Here is a 16,341-nt window from a genome sequence, read left to right as displayed (position 1 = left end):
GAGAAAGCAGGACACCGGGGTGGTGTGTGGGTCTGTGTGTCGCTGGGCTGTGAGGTCACAGGGCCTCCCTGGTTCCCGTGACCTGGGGACAGAGAATAATCCTGCACTGCCCTGGCTGGTGGGGCTCAGTGGATAGAGCGTCGGCCTGCAGACTGAAGGGTCCCAGGTTCGATTCCCGGTCAGGGCACATGCCAAGGTTGTGGCCTGGATCCCCAGTCGGGGGCGTGCAGGAGGCAGCCGATCCATGATTTTCTCTCTCGTCATTGATGTTTCTCTTTCTCTCTCCCTCCCTCTCTCTGAATTCAATAATAATAATAATTCTGCACTTTCACCGTCCTCTGTCCTGGGGCCCGAGGCAGGTGCCCCTTCCCCAGCACGCTGTCCAGGGGACACCCCTCCCACAGAGCCCCTCCTCCCCGGCTCCTGGGGTCCCTGAGCCCCCTAGCCCTCCGGTTCCTGGCGTCCTGCTGCTGGAAGAAGGTGTCCCACTTTCATCATCTTCAGCAGAGAATTCTGCCGGCTCCAACCCAAATCCCCAAAAAGCCCAGCGGCAGCGGGAAGAGGTGACGGTGGCCAAATGCTGCCCTCGGAGGCCTGGCCGCTGGGGTGCGAGCCCCCAAACTCAGAGTCCCTCACACCCCCTGATGCGGCACCAGGTGAACGAGGGCGAAGGCGTGGGGCCCCCGGCGAGCGGCTTCCTCGCGTTGATAAGAGCCGCTTCCCCAGACGCCAAAGTTAATTAAACTGACGGCCTCGGGGAACCGCGCAGTAACTGCTCCGGGATAAACAAGGCGCGAAGCCTCGTCTGTTATTCCTCTTGCTCTTTTAAGCACCCGACAGTCGTTTGGAAATTAAATTAAACGGCTTATCTGTGCTAATGCAGACGGACAGGCCATCTGTCTCCCGCGACGCTGCTGCTGCCGGCCGCGCCCGCAAACATCAGTCATTTCAGGACCGTGCGGGGCCGCGGAAGTGATGCATCTCAGGCCGGGCCCATTCATCCCGAGGTCACAGTCTGTGGGCTGTGAGTTCTAGCTTTTCTTCTTCTTCTTCTTTTTTTTCCCCAATTGATTTCAGAGAGGGAGAGGGAGAGAGAGATAGAAAGATCAACGATGAAAGAGAATCATGGGTCGGCTGCCTCCTGCATGCAGCCCACTGGGGATGGAGCCTGCAACCCAGGCCTGTGCTCTTAACAGGGATTCTAACCGTGACCTCCTGGTTCATAGGTCAACGCTCAACCACTGAGCCCCACCAGGCGGGCTCCAGCCCCTCTTTCTCCTCCCGGCCCAGCATGACTGTCCTGCGCTGGCCGAGGCAGGTCGACCCTGGCCTTCTCGGATGGCGGCCGAGCTCTGGCCGAACTCCACCCTCTGGACAGGAAGGCGGGGCCCCCCCACCCTCCTGGAGCTGCCTGGAGCAGCGACTCCAGGCTTCGGACACAGAGCCAACCTAGGCGAGAGCTGGGGGGGCTGCTCTCCTTCCACTGCCGAGTGGGGTTCTCTGTCCTGTGACCCCCGGAGCCCGGTGAGGCCCGTGTCCCGGCCCAGCTGCAACTTCGTTCAGTCTGAGAGCAGCGGCCACACGCTCCCGGGCCCCAGCGATTCAGAGTGAAAGCTGACCCCCGGCTGAGCTCAAGCGTAGGCCTGAGGAACGGCCACGCGCTCTGGAAGCTCTATCCTAGAGGTCGGCCCAAGACCCCCCAGCAGCGTCTCCCAGGACGGGGCGCCCTGCACCCTGAGGCCTCCCCCGACTGACCACGGCCCCTGCAGCCAGGGCCTCCCCCGACTGACCACGGCCCCTGCACCCCGAGGCCTCCCCCGACTACAGCCCCTGCACCCCAAGGCCTCCCCCGACTGACCGTGGCCCCTGCAGCCGGGGCCTCGACACAGGGACCTGGGAGTCAGGACTCACGCCCCGCAGCCTGCGGCCCTGACTGTTCTCAGGAGCCCCCAGGCTCCCGCTCTGTCCCGCGGCTGCTGCACCGTCAGAGGCTCGGCCTCCTGAGCAGCGGCGACCTGGGAACAGTGCCCTGTGGACACGACAGGTGTCATGAGGGCACGCAGTTCCCCGCCTGCTGGAAGGGGCCATGGCCCTCTCCAGCCCCCTGCAGGGGGACAAGCTGTCCTCACGGCCGAGGGGCAGGATCTGCCTCCTGACACTTGTCTGCAGTGGATTTGCCAAGTGACAGTCAAGCCCTGGAGCATCCAGTGGCAGCTCCTTACCCAGGATGCATCCTTGTCATTCCTCTGTAGCTGGGACTCAACTGCCCGGAGCCCCATTCACCTCCCAGCAGGAGCCGGATGGAGGGAGGGAGGGAAGGAGGGAGGGAAGGTCCCCTCCCCCCACAGTAGGTGACCAGTGAAGACTGGCCTCTGTGACGCTTCTCCTAAAATTCTGGACCCAATGTCACGGGAGCAGGGGATGCACAGCAAGGTCTCCTGTCCCTGGCCCCTGGGGGGTCCCTAACGGAGCAGAGCAGGACCCTGGGAAGGAGGGCGAAGCTCGGTGCACACGCCAGGCCAGCGCCTCAGCCACGGGAGGCAAACTCCATTCTACTTTAAAATATATTTTTATTTGTTTCAGAGAAGAAAGGAGAGGAAGAGAGAAGCATCAGTGATGAGAGAGAATCATGGATCAGCTGCCTCCTGCAGGCCCCCCACTGGGGATCGAGGCCCTAACCCGGGCCTGTGCCCTGACTGGGAATCGGTCCGTGACCTCCTGGTTCCTGGGTCGACCTCAAGCACTGAGCACCCGCCTGGACGGGGTGGAAGTGGGTCTGAGGGTCAGGCCCCGCCCCTGGGCTGGCTGGTGAGGAGGAAGATGTGTGTCGTTGGGGTCAAGCCCGGAAAGGGTGTCTGACACGGCTGGCTCCTCGGGACAGGGAGCCACACGGGAGGGGGCCGCCCAGCCTGGCAGCAGCCGGAAGACACTGTTGCTGCACTGGAGGGACGGGGGATGGGGAGGGCCAGGCGCCGGGACTGCTCCGTGGTGGGGCCACCTGGGAGGAGCCTGAGTCAGGGCCCCCGTTGGCTCTGGGGACGCACCCCTGGCACACGGGAAGGAGGGACCCCCTTGCTGTCCCCTGCTGGACGGGGCTCTGTGGACTGCAGCCCTGTGGGCACAGCCCCAGGGGGAGCCAGGCCCCTGCTCGCCCGCCCACAGCCCACCTGAGTCGCTCCTACAAAACCACTTATTGGGGGGAGGGGGGCCCAGGGTCAGCTGAGTGTGAAGTGCTGGGCGCAGAGGTCGTCACGCCGGCCCAGCAGGCCCTGCGCGGGGATGAACTCCAGCGGCACTGCCTCGGGCCCCTTCTTCTTCAGGTCTCGCTCGAAGATCTGCGAGGACAGGCAGACGGACGCTCTCACTCGGGTGTCCCGAGCCCGCCCCCCCTCCCCACAGCCCGGCCCTCACCTCGAAGGCGGTGAGCTCCAGGAGGGGCGCGATGCTGGCCTCGGGCACAGACAGCGCCTGGTTGATGACGCTGGCCGCCTTGGACACCTCGGGGTGGTAATGCCGCTGGAGCGCCTGGAGGGCACGCGGGCCGTCACCCCCGTGGCTGGCTCGCCTCCCAGCACCCCACAGTGGGGACAGAGTGGCAGCTCCAGACACAGGTCGGGGTGCCCTGGGTAACCATGGCGACAGGGAGGGCGCAGGGACATGTGGGTGTGGGGGCAGGTGTGCAGCTTGGGGTGACGGAACGGGACGGGGCGGCCGGGCCTCACCTGCAGCTCCCACAGGGAGCTCTCCAGGGCTCGGCTCTGGGCTGGGTCCTCCTCGTCGGGGTCGTAGGGGTCGGCGTCCAGCTCTAGGGACAAGACAGACCCAGACCTGTGCTCCCCCTGCCCCTGCCCCACACTGGCCGCCGGTGGGGCCCAGCCCGTTGGCGCTCACCAGGGCCCCTCGGCCGGTGCACGAGGACGCGGCAGGCTGGGTGTCGACGCAGCAGGTTGCAGATGAAGGGCAGGACCATGAGCAGGGCCTCGGGCGGCGCCGTCAGGGCCAGGCGGGCCAGGCGCTTGGCAAAGGCAGCCACCAGGTAGGCGGGCAGGTGGCTGGAAGGAAAAGCGAGTGTGAGACCTCGCACCCTGCACACCAGCCCCTTCCAGCCCATCTGCAGCCCTGGGGGATGGGCTGGGGCCCAGGGGACGGGGGCCCTGTGCCTCCTGACTCACGAGGACGACAGGAAGAGGTCGGCCAGATGGAAGAAACGCGCCCGGTACTTGACATGGAAGACGGACGGGTCCAGGAGGCCGTAGAGCTTGCGGTAGAAATCGGGGTACTCCCTGTGGGTGTGGGAGTGAACGAGGGAATGAGGCATGTGGGGGAGCAGAGTGAGTGAGGGTGGCACGTGGGGGTAAAAGCACGAAGCAGACAGGTCAGGGCCCCAGGGAACCACAGTCCCAGGGGCTCAGCCCCCTCCCACCCTCCCCCAGGGGCTCCTGAAGCTGCCTGACCACTGGTCAGAGCTGGGGGTGGGTGGGGTGGGGTTGGGGGCAGAAGAGAGGCCTGCACTCCCCCCAGATGGACACTCACAGGTTGTGCTCATGAATCAGGATAAAAAGTCCATTCAAGGCCAGGAGGCTGATGGCGCCCCCTGCAGACAGACACACAGCCATGGAGCTGCAGCCCAGCCTGCACCTCCACCCGCAGGGCGAGTCCAGAAAAGCTGGAGGCCACACTCCAGGCTCCTGGAGCCAGCTGCCCACAGGCCTACCCACCCCGCTCCGTCTCACAAGGGAGGAAAAGGACACCCAGCACCCACCCTGCCTGGTCGGCCCCTGTTGCAGCCCCTCTGGGCGCCCCACTCACCGATGTCGTAGGCGCGGGTGAGGAAGTCGATCATGAGGCTGGGCTGGGCCAGGTGGGGCAGGATGGACTCATGCATGATCACCAGCACCTTCTTGTAGAGGCTGAGGGGCAGCTGTGGGGGTATGTGTGGGGGGAGAGCGGGTCAGGGTTGTCTGCCACGCCCCAAACAGGCCAAGACCCAGACTGGAGCCTGCTCCCCCCAGGCCCTACCTTGTGCTTGAGGAAGCTGAGCCACATCAGCTGGAAGGCTTTCCTATGCTCCTGTGTGTGGGGGAAGGGTTTCAGGCTGCATGTGCTGCTGCCCAGCCAGGTCCTCCCCCGCCCCCCCAGCACCCGGGGTCCTCTGAGTGACCCAGGGGCTGTCCAAGCCAGGAAAGAGGCGGCTGCCTTCTACCCAAGTCCCACACCTGCTGCCTGAGGCCGCATCCCAGGATGGGGCCAGTTCCCAGGGAGGCCCCCGCCCTCCCTCCGGGGCGTCTCACCTTCAGATGAGTGACCTTCCACTTGTCCGACAGCTCTGCAGGGAGAGGGCAGGGAGGCGACGGCTCGTGAGGCTGGGAGGGTCAGGGCCCTGGTGCCCGCCTGCCCGCCCACCCAGGACACTCACCTGTGTGCCGCACGTAGAAGTTAGCGATGTCGCTCTCCTGGCGGGGCAGGCTCACGGCGGACAGCAGCGTGAACACGTTGTTCCAGAAGGTGAGGGGCACCTGCTGGAGGCCGGGCCTGAGCGCCTGGGCTCCGCACGCCCGCAACCCCCCCCCCCCCAGCCGTGGGGCTCCCGCCAGCTCACCTCGGGGTGTGTGTTGGTGACCCTGGCCACGGTGTTTGCGGCCGCCTGCATCGCGTGGTAGCGCACGTCGTCCTGCTCCAGGTACTGGCAGAACTGGGAGAGGAGCAGTGAGCAGTCCTCCTCCAGGGAGAGCAGGCCGTCCACCACTGCCTGGCCGGGCACGGGGAGGGCAGGTGAGCGCTTCTCCAGCCCAGATGGCCATCCCGGGCCGAGCCCACACAGCACAACCCCACAACCAAGGAAGGCCCCAGGAGCCCCCCGCAGCGGCAGCCTACCCGCCCCCCGCCCCGAGGCTGGATGGGGCAGAGCTTCACACCGAACAGCCTCCCATCACGGCTCCGGCCAGAGGTCCGCCGGGACCCCCAGGCGCCCCTCACCTTGAAGAGCTGGCGGGGAAACAGGTAGCTGCCCTCCCACTTGGGTTTCTCCAGGGGGTGCGCCCCTTCCAGCTGCACGAGCTTCATGAGGGTACTGAGGGCCAGCTCCTGGGGAGTGGGGGGCAGTGGCTGCGGTGCCCCGGCAACACGGCCCCTTCCCGTGGACCGGCCCACAGAGCTCCCCCAGAACTTCAGCCTGACTGTCCACGAGAGAGGACAGAGCCACCCACCCAACCAGCCTACAAAAAGGAAGCCAGTGCGGGAAGGCAAGCGCCCAGCCTGTGTGCACGGAGAGGCTCGTGGTTGGGGTGCAGGGACGCTCAGGGCGAGAAGAGAAGGTCGGGGTCCGCAAGACTCACCTTGACCTGGAAGGAGGGATGGGCCAGGAGCTCAGCCAGGCGGTTGCAGCAGCTCTGGTAACGGTGCCGCATCCACACCTTGTACTTCCGCGTGGCCCCCTGGGACCCTGCCGTGGGCGAGGGTGGTCAGCCCAGCCAGGCACATGAGTGGGAACCATAGGCCACCATGGCCCCATGGCCCCCAGCCGGAGAGAGAGAGAGAGGGAGAGCATCGCCTTTCCCAAGGGTAAGCCCTGTGAAGAGGTTTTGGGGGGCTCATCACGTCTCCCCCCAACCTCGCCAGAGACGAGGCCTGGGCCCCCAGGACATTCACCTGCCATGACGGTCTCCTCCGGGGGCAGCTGGCCCACGAACAGCTCCCCCCGCTCCAGCAAGGCCCCGAACAGGCGGCTGCAGGCGCGCACGGCATCCTGGATCTCCTCCGGGTCCTCCGACTGCGGGGAGAGGCCGGCCTCAGGGAGCCCCGCGGGACACGGAGGCCCCACGCACGTCCCCACCGGGGCGCCCGCCCCATCGGACCGCAACCTTGACCCCGGCGGGGCTCTCCGTCCCACCTCTGCCGAGCCTCCCACCGGACCCTCCGGTCCGGGAGCCCCGCGGGACGAGAGAAGACCCCCCGGTGAAACCCTGGGCGCCGCCTTGCAGCGTCTCTCGCCGTCCGAGCCCGGACTCCCCCCGCGGGGCCGCCTTTCGGCCTCGGACCCCGCGATCGCTCCGGTCTCCCGCCCGCCCGCCCGCCCGCCTCACCTGCAGCACCGCCAGGATGTCGAACACGGCGTTGGCCTCCGCGCGGCTCGCCAGCACCGCCTCCAGCAGGCGGCCCAGCGCCCGGCGCGCGCTCCGGGGGCCGCGGACGCGCTCCATGCCGCCGCCGCCCCACGCGGGAGAAGCCCCGACTCGCTCACCGCCTTCCGGCGCAGCCCTGACGTCACGGCCCGCGTCTCCGCGTCGGCGCTGCACGCCGGGACGCGCCCCGCCCCCTGCCGGCGCTCCACCCATGAGAGACTGGGACGCAGACCCCGCCCGTGACGTCATAGACGCGCGCCGGAGTCGCGCCTTGCGGTCACCGCCGCGCGCCGGGCCGCAGAGGCGCGGCTGCAGGCATGGCGCTCTTCTATGTGGCGCGGTACGCGGGGCCCGAGGCGGCCGGGGCGGAGGCGGAGGCGGAGGCGGACGGCCGGGCCCGCGCGCTGCTGGAGCGGCTGCAGTGCCGGGCCCGAGAGCGGCAGCGGCAGCAGCAGTCGCAGCCGCAGGAGCCCGAGGAGGCCGCGCAGACCGAGGGCGCGGCGAGCAGGCGGCGGCGGCGGCCGCGGAGGTGCAAGGGCGGCGGGGCGCCCGGGAGCCCGCAGGCCCCGCGCAGCAAGCGGCGGAGAGAGGCGGGCGAGGAGGCCGGCGCAGGTGGGCCCGGCGGGGCGCGGGGGGGACGGAGCGCGGACCCGGGACCTGGGTCGGCTGGAGGCTGACGCGCCGCCCGCCGGCTTCCGCCCGCAGAGAGCAGCGAGGAGGCTCCGCGGGAGGGCAGCGTGGACGCCGAGGCCGCGGGGCCGCCCGGGACCCCAGGAGAACAGCCCCCCGGCGAGGCCCGTGGGCCCCCCGCCCACGCTCTGCTGCTCGGGGGCTTCGGGAGGAGCAGGGCGCCCAAGGTGAGCGGCCTGGAGGTGGGAGGGCCGGGCCCGGGTGGGAGCTGCAGGGCTGGGTGGCTGTCAGTCCAGCGGGGCTTCGCGGGCGAGTTGGGAGGAGGGCGCCCGCGCTTCCGGGCGTCCATCGGTGAGCGGCTGGAGGAGCAGCGTCTCAGCTCGCATCTTGCAGGTTTTTTTGTTGATCATTCTCACCCGGGGACATTTTCCCCATCTTTTTTCTTTTTTAGAGGGAGTGGGAGGGGCTGGGGAGAGAGAAACACGGATGTGAGAGGGACACATCCATGGGTTTCCTCCCCCACGCGCCCCGCCCCGCCTGGGCAGGGATGGAGCCTGCAGTCCAGGCCCCTGGCCCCGGCCTCAAAGCCCTGACTCTTCCATGTGTGGCCTGACGTTCTAGCCGCTGAGCAACACCAGCCAGGGCCTGTTTCTCCTGGTCTGGTCGCTGTGGCGGGGACTTCCGGTGCTGTGTTGAATAGGAGTCATTCCTGCTCTCCTAGGGAGTGTGACCTGGATCATGACGCCGGTGGCAACGGCACAGGGTTCTGTCAGGGCACGTGTGGGGTCCACCGTGAGCCGTCTGGTTAAGGTGGGGCGGGGTGTGTGCCAGGTAGAGGCTGTGGGGCAGCGATGAGCTTGGTGTGTGAGGTCTGGGGTGTGGCCACTGATGGAAGTGAGGCCAGGGCAGGTGAGTGCCCAGTGTTGGGGGGCCTGGCAGGTTCTGCCCGGTGTGGACGTGGGGACGTGAGGGGAAGCCCGCAGGCGGATCTGCTCTGGGAGCGGCGCCCAGATGTGTCTCCTAGTTCCTCAGAGGCTGTGTGGGACGTGGGTCGGGGGAGCCGAGGGGGAGCCAGGCCGCCAGGGAAGCCTCTGCGCCACGCTCCCGGGCGAGGTGGGGAGCAGTCGCCTGGCCTGTGTTTCTTACCTGTTGCAACAGGTCCAGCCTTTCCTGCCGACGTGGCTGGCCAAGCCGAGCTGTGTCGGGAGGAACGTCACTGAAGACCTGGTGCCTATCGAGGACGTCCCGGAAGTCCACCCTGACCTGCAGAGGAAGCTGCGCGCCCACGGCATCTCGTCCTACTTCCCAGGTGCTCCAGCCTCGGGCCGGGGTTCTTCCGGAGCCGTGCCAGGCCACAGGGGCAGCCCTACACGGACACAGCGTCTGGTGCTCCCTCGGGAGAGCACTCCAGCTTGGAGGTCACAGATTGGCCCTGGTCCCTGTGCTGACGGGGCGCTCCTGCACGAACCTGACCGGCCCTTCTCCCCCTGCAGTCCAGGCGGCGGTCATTCCTGCTCTCCTAGAGAGTGCGGCCCAAGGGTTCCTCGTGGCCAGAGGCGGCTACCAGCCCAGGGACCTCTGTGTTTCTGCCCCGACGGGCAGCGGGAAGACCCTGGCCTTTGTCATCCCCGTGGTGCAGGTGAGCGCGAGGGCCCCTCCCTCCTAGCAGGCTGGTGGGCGGAAGCCAGCTCTGCTCACACAGTGGCCCTCCTTGCCCACAGGCCCTGCTGCAGCGAGCTGTGTGCCAGGTTCGCGCCCTGGTTGTGTTGCCCACTAAGGAGCTGGCCCAGCAGGTACAAGGACCCCGTGCCTGGGGTCACCCCAGAGTCCTTTCACTGGCGTGACCCCTCAGGTCAGGTGGTGACACGGGCCCCTTGCAGGTGAGCAAAGTATTCAACGTCTACACTGACGCCACGCCTCTGCGTGTCGCCCTGGTCACCGGGCAGAAGTCGCTGGCCAAGGAGCAGGAGAGCCTCGTCCAGAAGACGTAGGTCCTGCTGGGCGCGGGCCCTGGGGAGGCGGGTGCAGGAGGGCATCGCCCCGTGTGGTCCTGGGCGCAGGCGCCGGATCAGGGGCAGTGAGGCCTCGGCTGAGCGCTCTCTGCTCGGCAGGGTGGACGGCTTCCGCTGCCTGGCTGACATCGTGGTGGCCACTCCCGGCCGCCTGGTGGACCACGTGGACCAGACCCCGGGGTTCAGCCTCCAGCACCTCCGCTTCCTGGTAGGCTGCCCACCCACCCAGGGGAGGCCCGGGCCGGCTGACGCCAGCTTCACCCACCGGAGCCCGGCCTCCTCGTCTGCAGGTCATCGACGAGGCCGACCGGATGATCGACAGCATGCACCAGTCCTGGCTCCCCCGGGTGGTGGCGGCGGCCTTCCCTGGGGAGGGTGCCAAGGACCCCTTCGCTCTGCTCCAGAGACGGCAGCCCCAGGTCGTGACTGCTGCCAGGTACTGGTCCCCAGCTCGGCCCTGCCCTGCCCTGGGGGAGTGCCGGTCCGGTCTTTCTGGGTCAGGAGGGCGGGCGGCCAGGCCCAGGCTCGCCCCAGCATCTGTGCCCTTCCAGCACCTGCTGCCCTCAGATGCCTCTGCAGAAGCTGCTCTTCTCAGCCACACTGACCCAGAACCCCGAGAAGCTGCAGCAGCTGGGCCTGCACCAGCCCTGGCTCTTCTCCACGCGGCCAGCGCGCGGGGGTCCCGGGGACGCCGATGAGGACGCGGACTCGGGTGGGAAGTACACCTTCCCTGCGGGGCTCTCGGTGAGCTGGGTGCCGGGTGGGGAGGGTGGAGCCGGGCGCCGGGGGCCGAGCCAACCGCATGCTGTCTCCCCAGCACCATTATGTGCCCTGCCGGCTGCGCGCCAAGCCCTTGGTCGTCCTGCACCTCATCCTGCACCTGGGCTTCTCCAGGATCCTCTGCTTCACCAACTCCCGGGAGAACTCCCACAGGTGAGGCTGGGGGTGAGCAGCGCAGGGCGGGTGGGGTGAGGGGTGTGCTGGCACTGGCCCACCCGGCTTTCCCCCCCAGGCTCTTCCTGCTCGTCCAGGCGTTCGGGGGCGTGACGGTGGCCGAGTTCTCCTCCCGCTACGGGCCCGGCCAGAGGAAGGGGATCCTGAAGCAGTTTGAACAGGGAAAGATTCAGCTGTGAGTGCCCTGGGAGGGTGCTCGCTCCTGGGGTCTGCCTGGCCCCCAGTAGGGGGCGGTGTTCCAGTCTCAGGCGGGTCCCACACCCCTTGTTTCTCAACAGCCTCATCAGCACAGACGCCACCGCCCGCGGCATCGATGTGCAGGGGGTGCAGCTGGTGGTGAACTACGATGCCCCCCAGTACCTGCGGACCTATGTGCACCGGTGAGGGGCTGTGGTTGGATTGGGGTGCAGGGCAGGGGGGAGACTGGAGGGCTGGGGGCCCGTCTTGAGGTGTCTGTGCTTGGTTTCAGGGTGGGAAGAACTGCTCGTGCTGGGAACACTGGACAGGCCTTCACGCTGCTCCTCAAAGTGCAGGTCAGACGAGGACTGGTCGGGAGGCGGGGCAGGGGAGGTGGGAGCCCTTCCCGGAACTTCATGCTCCCCCCAGGAGAGGAGGTTCCTCCGGATGCTGACTGAAGCCGGGGTCCCCGAGCTGGAGCGGCACGACACCCCCAGCGAGCTCCTGCAGCCACTGGTCCCGCAGTACGAGGAGGCCCTGTCCCAGCTGGAGAGGGCCGTCAAGGTGAGGCCCTGGCGGTTCTGGGAGCACTCCGGCTGCTTGCAGCAGGACTCGGACGGAGAGCAGGTCCCGGGCCTTTAGCTTCCTGGCTGAGGGCAGGAGACCCTGGGGCTGGGGTGGAGGTGCAGGGCCCAGGAGGGGTGCTGGGTGTCTCCTCTTAGAGTGGGGGGCTGGGCGGGTCGCACACTAGTGAGGGGCCTGAGCTGCGCTGCTTCCTCTCCCCCAGGAAGAATGGAGGCAGAAGGCGGCCTAGGCCGGGCTCTGAGGACGATGGGACCGAGCCTGGGCGGACAGGCCTCCGGGAGGAGCCCCGGCGCACTGCCTGCTCAGCCCACGCCCGGGCGAGGCCCTTCGTCATGGCACCAGGCCTGGCCGGAGGCGGCCGAGCACACGGGTCCGCCTCTGATCGGTTGCTCCTCTGGGGCTGGAGCGGATGGCTCGGACGGGCCCAGAACCGACAGGTGGCTGAGGTTGGCCCTGAGCCGAGTTTTGGGCTTCAGCTCGTCTACACCTCAGGGTGCTCCCATCTCGTTGGGAACGTGCCCCCAGCCTTACATTAGCCCCCACCACGCCGCATGCAGAGTGACGAGCACGAGAGGCTCTGGTGACTGTGACTGCAAACCGGCTTCTGAGCAGACCCCCTGCTCACGCTGACGCGAAGAGACTGAAGGAGGGACGCACTGGTGTCTGCCTCTGCGCCCACATTCATCATTCACTCGTGCAAAACGGCTGGTCCCAGGCTCGCGGGTAGACACGGGGCAGGGACGGGGCAGAAGCACTGAGGGGCCCTCCGCAGAGGCCGTCCGAGTGCCGGCGCTTGTCCTGAGCCAGCTCACTCGCCTCGCGGTCCCGCCCACACCACCCCTGGCACACGGGGCCCGGGCATAGGGCCGATGGATGGAGCCGCCGAGCGTGGAGCCGGCTCGCTCATGCCCTGGCATCTGGAATGCAGGCCCCTGCAGCCATCACGCCGCCTCCCTCCGCGGGGGCCTTGAGCCTGGTGGGGGCCTGCGTCTGCATTGAGGCTGCTGGTTCGGGGCCTGGCCTGCCCGGAACCCAGTGTGTGGGGAGGTGGTCGCGGCTGCTGCTGCGCTGCCTTCTGTGGGGCCGCGGGAAGCACCTGAGCCTGAACGTGGGGGACCCTCTTGCAGGATGACGCTGCTCTCAAGGTCTGAGGAAGGTTTCCCTCTGATTTCCTGAACGTTCTTATTCGTGAACAGAGCTTTAGCTTTGCCTTTGTAACCAAAGGCCTATTAAAGTGATTTCCCCGACAAAAAAAATGTGCCCCAATACAGGAAGTGCTGGGAGCCCTGGCCAGTTTGGCTCAGTGGATAGAGTGTCGGCCTGTGGACTGAAGGGTTTTGGGTTTGATTCCAGTCAGGGCACAGGCCCAGGTTGTGGGCTCGATCCCCAGTAGGGGGCGTGCAGGAGGCAGCCGATCAATGATTCTCATCATGGATGTTTCTATCCCTTCCTCCCCCTTTCTCACAAATCAATAAAAATATATTTTTAAAAAAGTGCGAGTCTGAGACCTGTGGCTGCTCTGGAGTCCTCCGCTGCGCAAAGGGGGTCGCAGCCCAGGCTTGTTTCTTGTCCCCCCTCAGCCTGCATCCACCACCTGCTGGGGAGCCTCACCAAGCCCTTTGCCAAGTGCCTGAAAGAAACCACCAGCATCTTCCACTACTTTTCTACGAGACAAGACAAAAAACATATGAAAAAGACTTTTATTACGCCGGGGGGGGGGGGGGGGGTGTATCAGTGCTCTTCAAAACCCTACTGTTCAAGTACAAATGATTGTTTACAAAGTATTTACATCCTCAGTCTTTTAAACACAACAACTATTTGGTTACAACACTTAACAAAAAACCCTAAAGGTCACAAAAGGAACGCATCTGCGCGTGCGGACCAGCTCCTGCTTCCCGGGGCGCTTGGCGAATAGCCCGCCTTCATCGGACCCATCTCCTAGGGAAGCCTGCTCCTGGGGGGCCAGCTCGAGTGGTCAGTCCTGCTGGGTCTGCATCCGAGAGCTCCCTCGTTAGTGTCTGCAGAAGCCTGGTCCCAGGCAGCACGGGGTCCACCAGCAACGATGGGGGAGGCCCCGGAACAGCCTGCGAAACCCACTCTAACTCTTCAGTGTGAACTTTGGAAGGAGGGTTTTTACCTCCGTGACCACTGACGAGCAGGTCGGGTGACCTGTGATGTGACGAACCCAGCAGAACAGGCCAATCTCCTGCCGCACAGCTCGCATCCGAGTGGCTGAAGGAAGCGCCTGAGCGAGGCTCTCCCCCCGCAGAGCAGCTGCGCTCCACCCGGCCGGCAGCCTCCGACCCTGCTGGCTCTGCCCAGGAGCTCCTGGGCAGCTCTGTCCAGGGCAGCCCAAGTGCGTCACCATTGCCCCTGAGGGACGGCCAGCACCCTCGGGAGGACGAGAACGCAAACTGCACAACAAATAAGCCCCAAACACGACCTCTGTGCTGTGGCCTTGCACACGAGGAAGAAGGCAAAGGGCAGGCAGTCTCCCAGTGACAAGGTGGAGCCCTCTCGGCACCGTCCTGCCCGCCGGCTGGTAGCGAACAGAACCCACAGGCCTGGCTGACGGTCCTGTTTCCACACGTTCAGCTCACTGAAATGTTAAATAAATACCTTCCCTTTTCTACACTTGATTTTTTACTTTCCTCCAAATGTCGCACAAGAGTTTCACTCACTGGCTCCCCTAAGTGTCGCCGCCCTGCTGTCCACACAAACGGAGGGAAACCAACACCGGAGGGAAGCCGTCCCTGCCAGTGAGCGGTTCAGTGGGGAGGGGAGGGGAGCAGAGGAGATGGTCACGCATCTCCCAGGCGCTGCACTCATCTCCGCGCACACAGGCCTGACAGCCGATCTGGACCGAGTTGGATGCCCCGAGCAGGGAGGCGTCCTTGGAGTGCAGTGTGCTTGGCGAGCACTGCAACCGCTGCTGCCATCTCGCCAGAGAAGACAGATGCAAGTGCAAACATGGGGCCTCTACCCTCAGCCGTGGTTCCCCCTTACACAACCACGATGGCGCGTGCCTGCTTGTGTGGGAGGCCCTGGCCCAGAAACTGGAGGTCTCGTCTATGGGAAAGAGCCACAGCAGACCAGCTGTGTGAGCAGGCGCCCAGCTCTGCAGACAGGCCGGGCTGGGCTGGGCCTGAGCCAGGAGAGCGGTGACAGGCACCTCCCTGAGCCCCACGCCGAGCGCGCACATGTGCACACGCACACGGCTGTGACACTGGCCTGGGCCCGACCAATGGAGACCAGGGCTCAGCTCCTGGAGCCGCCTCGGCGCCAAGTCCGAAAGCTGGGAAGGACCGAGGTGCGTGGGGATGGGGAGTGGCCGGAAGGCGCCATCTGCATGAAAACGAGTCACACTGGCTGCTCTTTGGAATAAAAGTTCAACCCCAGCGTCGTCCCTCCACGCAAGCTGGTACGCAGAACTGCCTCGATGGCACGAGGACCAGGTGGCTCCTTTGAAGGTCCCAGAAGTCACACTTTGAGAAGGAAGCAGCCACCCTGGCCGTCTCGGATCTGAGCTGACCGACCTCAGGTGGCCTCTCCTCCAAGGACCAGGATGCGTTTTGCGTTGGGTCTAAAGAACCACAGAGAGGCCGACGCTGTGCCGCCCGAGACCGTGTTTACGACTCACGGGTCTGAGTCGCCCCGTGATGTGCGGCCCTGGAGGCCCTGGAGGGTGGAAGGACCCGGAGAAGCTGCGGCCCGAGCGTGCTGCACGGGCGGCTCCCCTCGCCGCAGCATCGGGCTGGACCCCACAGGACACGGCCCCCAGTTCCACAGGACGCAGCCCTGCCCTTCTGGCCCCTTGGAGCCCTGCTCGGTGGCAGCCCGAGGCGCCCGCTTTCCTGACTAGGGGCACGGAGGCTTGGTGGGCGTCTTTAACCGGACGGCAGGGACACGCATCTGTAGCTTGGGCTGCTGGTTGGGGCTGTCAGCGCTGGCCGGCACCTGCGTGGGGGTGGGGACGCCCGGGGTCTGCAGCTGGGCCGCCGCCGTGGTCACCACCTGCTGCTGCAGGAGCTTCTGCTGGACGGCCTGGGCGGCCGCGGTCACTGCGGGGATCACCTGGACCTGTGGGCCCGCTGCGGCCGCCTGGGTGAGCGTCACCGTCTGCGGGGAAGCCTGAGCCAAAACAGAAACACGTCACCGAGGCGTGCAGACCGAGCGGCAGGACAGACCCCAGGCTCTGGGCCGGGAGGGGGTAGGAACAATGAGCGGATTCTTTGGAGAAATGTGAGGACTACCAGCAGGCCGCAGCACGGCCTCTGGTCTTTAACCAACAAGCAGAAAACGAGACCTTCCGGGCGAGAGCGATGCCCTGGGAGAGGTGAGGGCCGAGGGCCGGGACTGGTGGTGGTGACATTCAGCCTTTACTGCCAGGCTGTCCCTTGAGCCACGCGGCTTGAACGTGCACGTGGAATCTGCTAAGTGGGCGGCAGTCGAGGCTGGGGCGGGGGTTGTGTGGAGGGCAGACTAAGTCAGACACTCTGAGCTGCTCGGCTGGTGCGAGCCCTACACCCACGTTGTTCAAGGGTCAACGTCTGATTCCTTGAAATCCACACTCCAGTGAGATTCTGAAAATAAAGGTGTCTGGGTGGAGTTCAATGTCACAGCCGCCGTCAGGCAGCCAGGAGGGGGTCATGCTGTCCCCAGTCATGGTGTTGACGCCTTTAGCTTCCCTGCCACAAAGGACACCTGGCATGAAGCTCTGATCCTAGAGTGAGTTCCTCTGGTGCCTTTGGCCCTGAGTCTGTTGGGGTCTTGTATAATGAAAATCAAAGTGATTCCCTAATCATCAGAATTCTGCTTCCTCAGGAGGAAAACCAAGAACTCTTTCCATTTGGAAACATGGA

At 66.0% G+C, this 16,341-nt stretch overlaps 3 protein-coding genes across 3 annotated transcripts in view; 1 reads left to right on the top strand and 2 right to left on the bottom strand.

Moving 5' to 3' along the window:
- Positions 1–2,552: 2,552 nt before the first annotated feature.
- On the bottom strand, positions 2,553–7,252 carry NOC4L (nucleolar complex associated 4 homolog). Its single transcript, XM_081113544.1, has 15 exons — positions 7,083–7,252; positions 6,649–6,769; positions 6,336–6,442; positions 5,977–6,084; positions 5,600–5,749; positions 5,417–5,519; positions 5,292–5,326; positions 5,020–5,070; positions 4,810–4,921; positions 4,534–4,594; positions 4,173–4,283; positions 3,892–4,052; positions 3,723–3,805; positions 3,412–3,525; positions 2,553–3,335 (listed from the first exon to the last, which is right to left on the bottom strand). Exons 1-15 carry the CDS (start codon positions 7,197–7,199, stop codon positions 3,216–3,218), a joined length of 1,554 nt encoding a protein of 517 aa, XP_080969670.1. The 5' UTR covers positions 7,200–7,252; the 3' UTR covers positions 2,553–3,215.
- A 186-nt stretch (positions 7,253–7,438) lies between these two features.
- On the top strand, positions 7,439–12,966 carry DDX51 (DEAD-box helicase 51; the record flags this gene model as incomplete). The annotated part of the gene is made up of 15 exons (XM_081113529.1): positions 7,439–7,733; positions 7,827–7,978; positions 8,910–9,060; positions 9,245–9,390; positions 9,473–9,544; positions 9,632–9,738; positions 9,863–9,971; positions 10,054–10,199; positions 10,315–10,507; positions 10,581–10,696; positions 10,776–10,892; positions 10,996–11,097; positions 11,187–11,250; positions 11,324–11,458; positions 11,682–12,966. 15 exons carry the CDS (start codon positions 7,439–7,441, stop codon positions 11,706–11,708), a joined length of 1,932 nt encoding a protein of 643 aa, XP_080969655.1. The 3' UTR covers positions 11,709–12,966.
- Positions 12,967–13,166: 200 nt separating this feature from the next.
- EP400 (E1A binding protein p400) overlaps positions 13,167–16,341 on the bottom strand; it is a 54,666-nt gene continuing 51,491 nt past the window's right edge. Inside the window, exon 53 of the mRNA XM_081113754.1 lies at positions 13,167–15,610. Coding sequence (XP_080969880.1) covers positions 15,338–15,610 — 273 coding nt within the window. The 3' untranslated portion in view covers positions 13,167–15,337. The remainder of the gene's footprint in view (positions 15,611–16,341) is intronic.

The sequence above is a fragment of the Myotis nattereri genome, assembly GCF_964212035.1.
Source record: "Myotis nattereri genome assembly, chromosome: 19".
NCBI lineage: Eukaryota > Metazoa > Chordata > Mammalia > Chiroptera > Vespertilionidae > Myotis > Myotis nattereri.
Note: the sequence above shows the minus strand (reverse complement) of the source record. Positions and strands in the feature narration are given on the sequence as shown.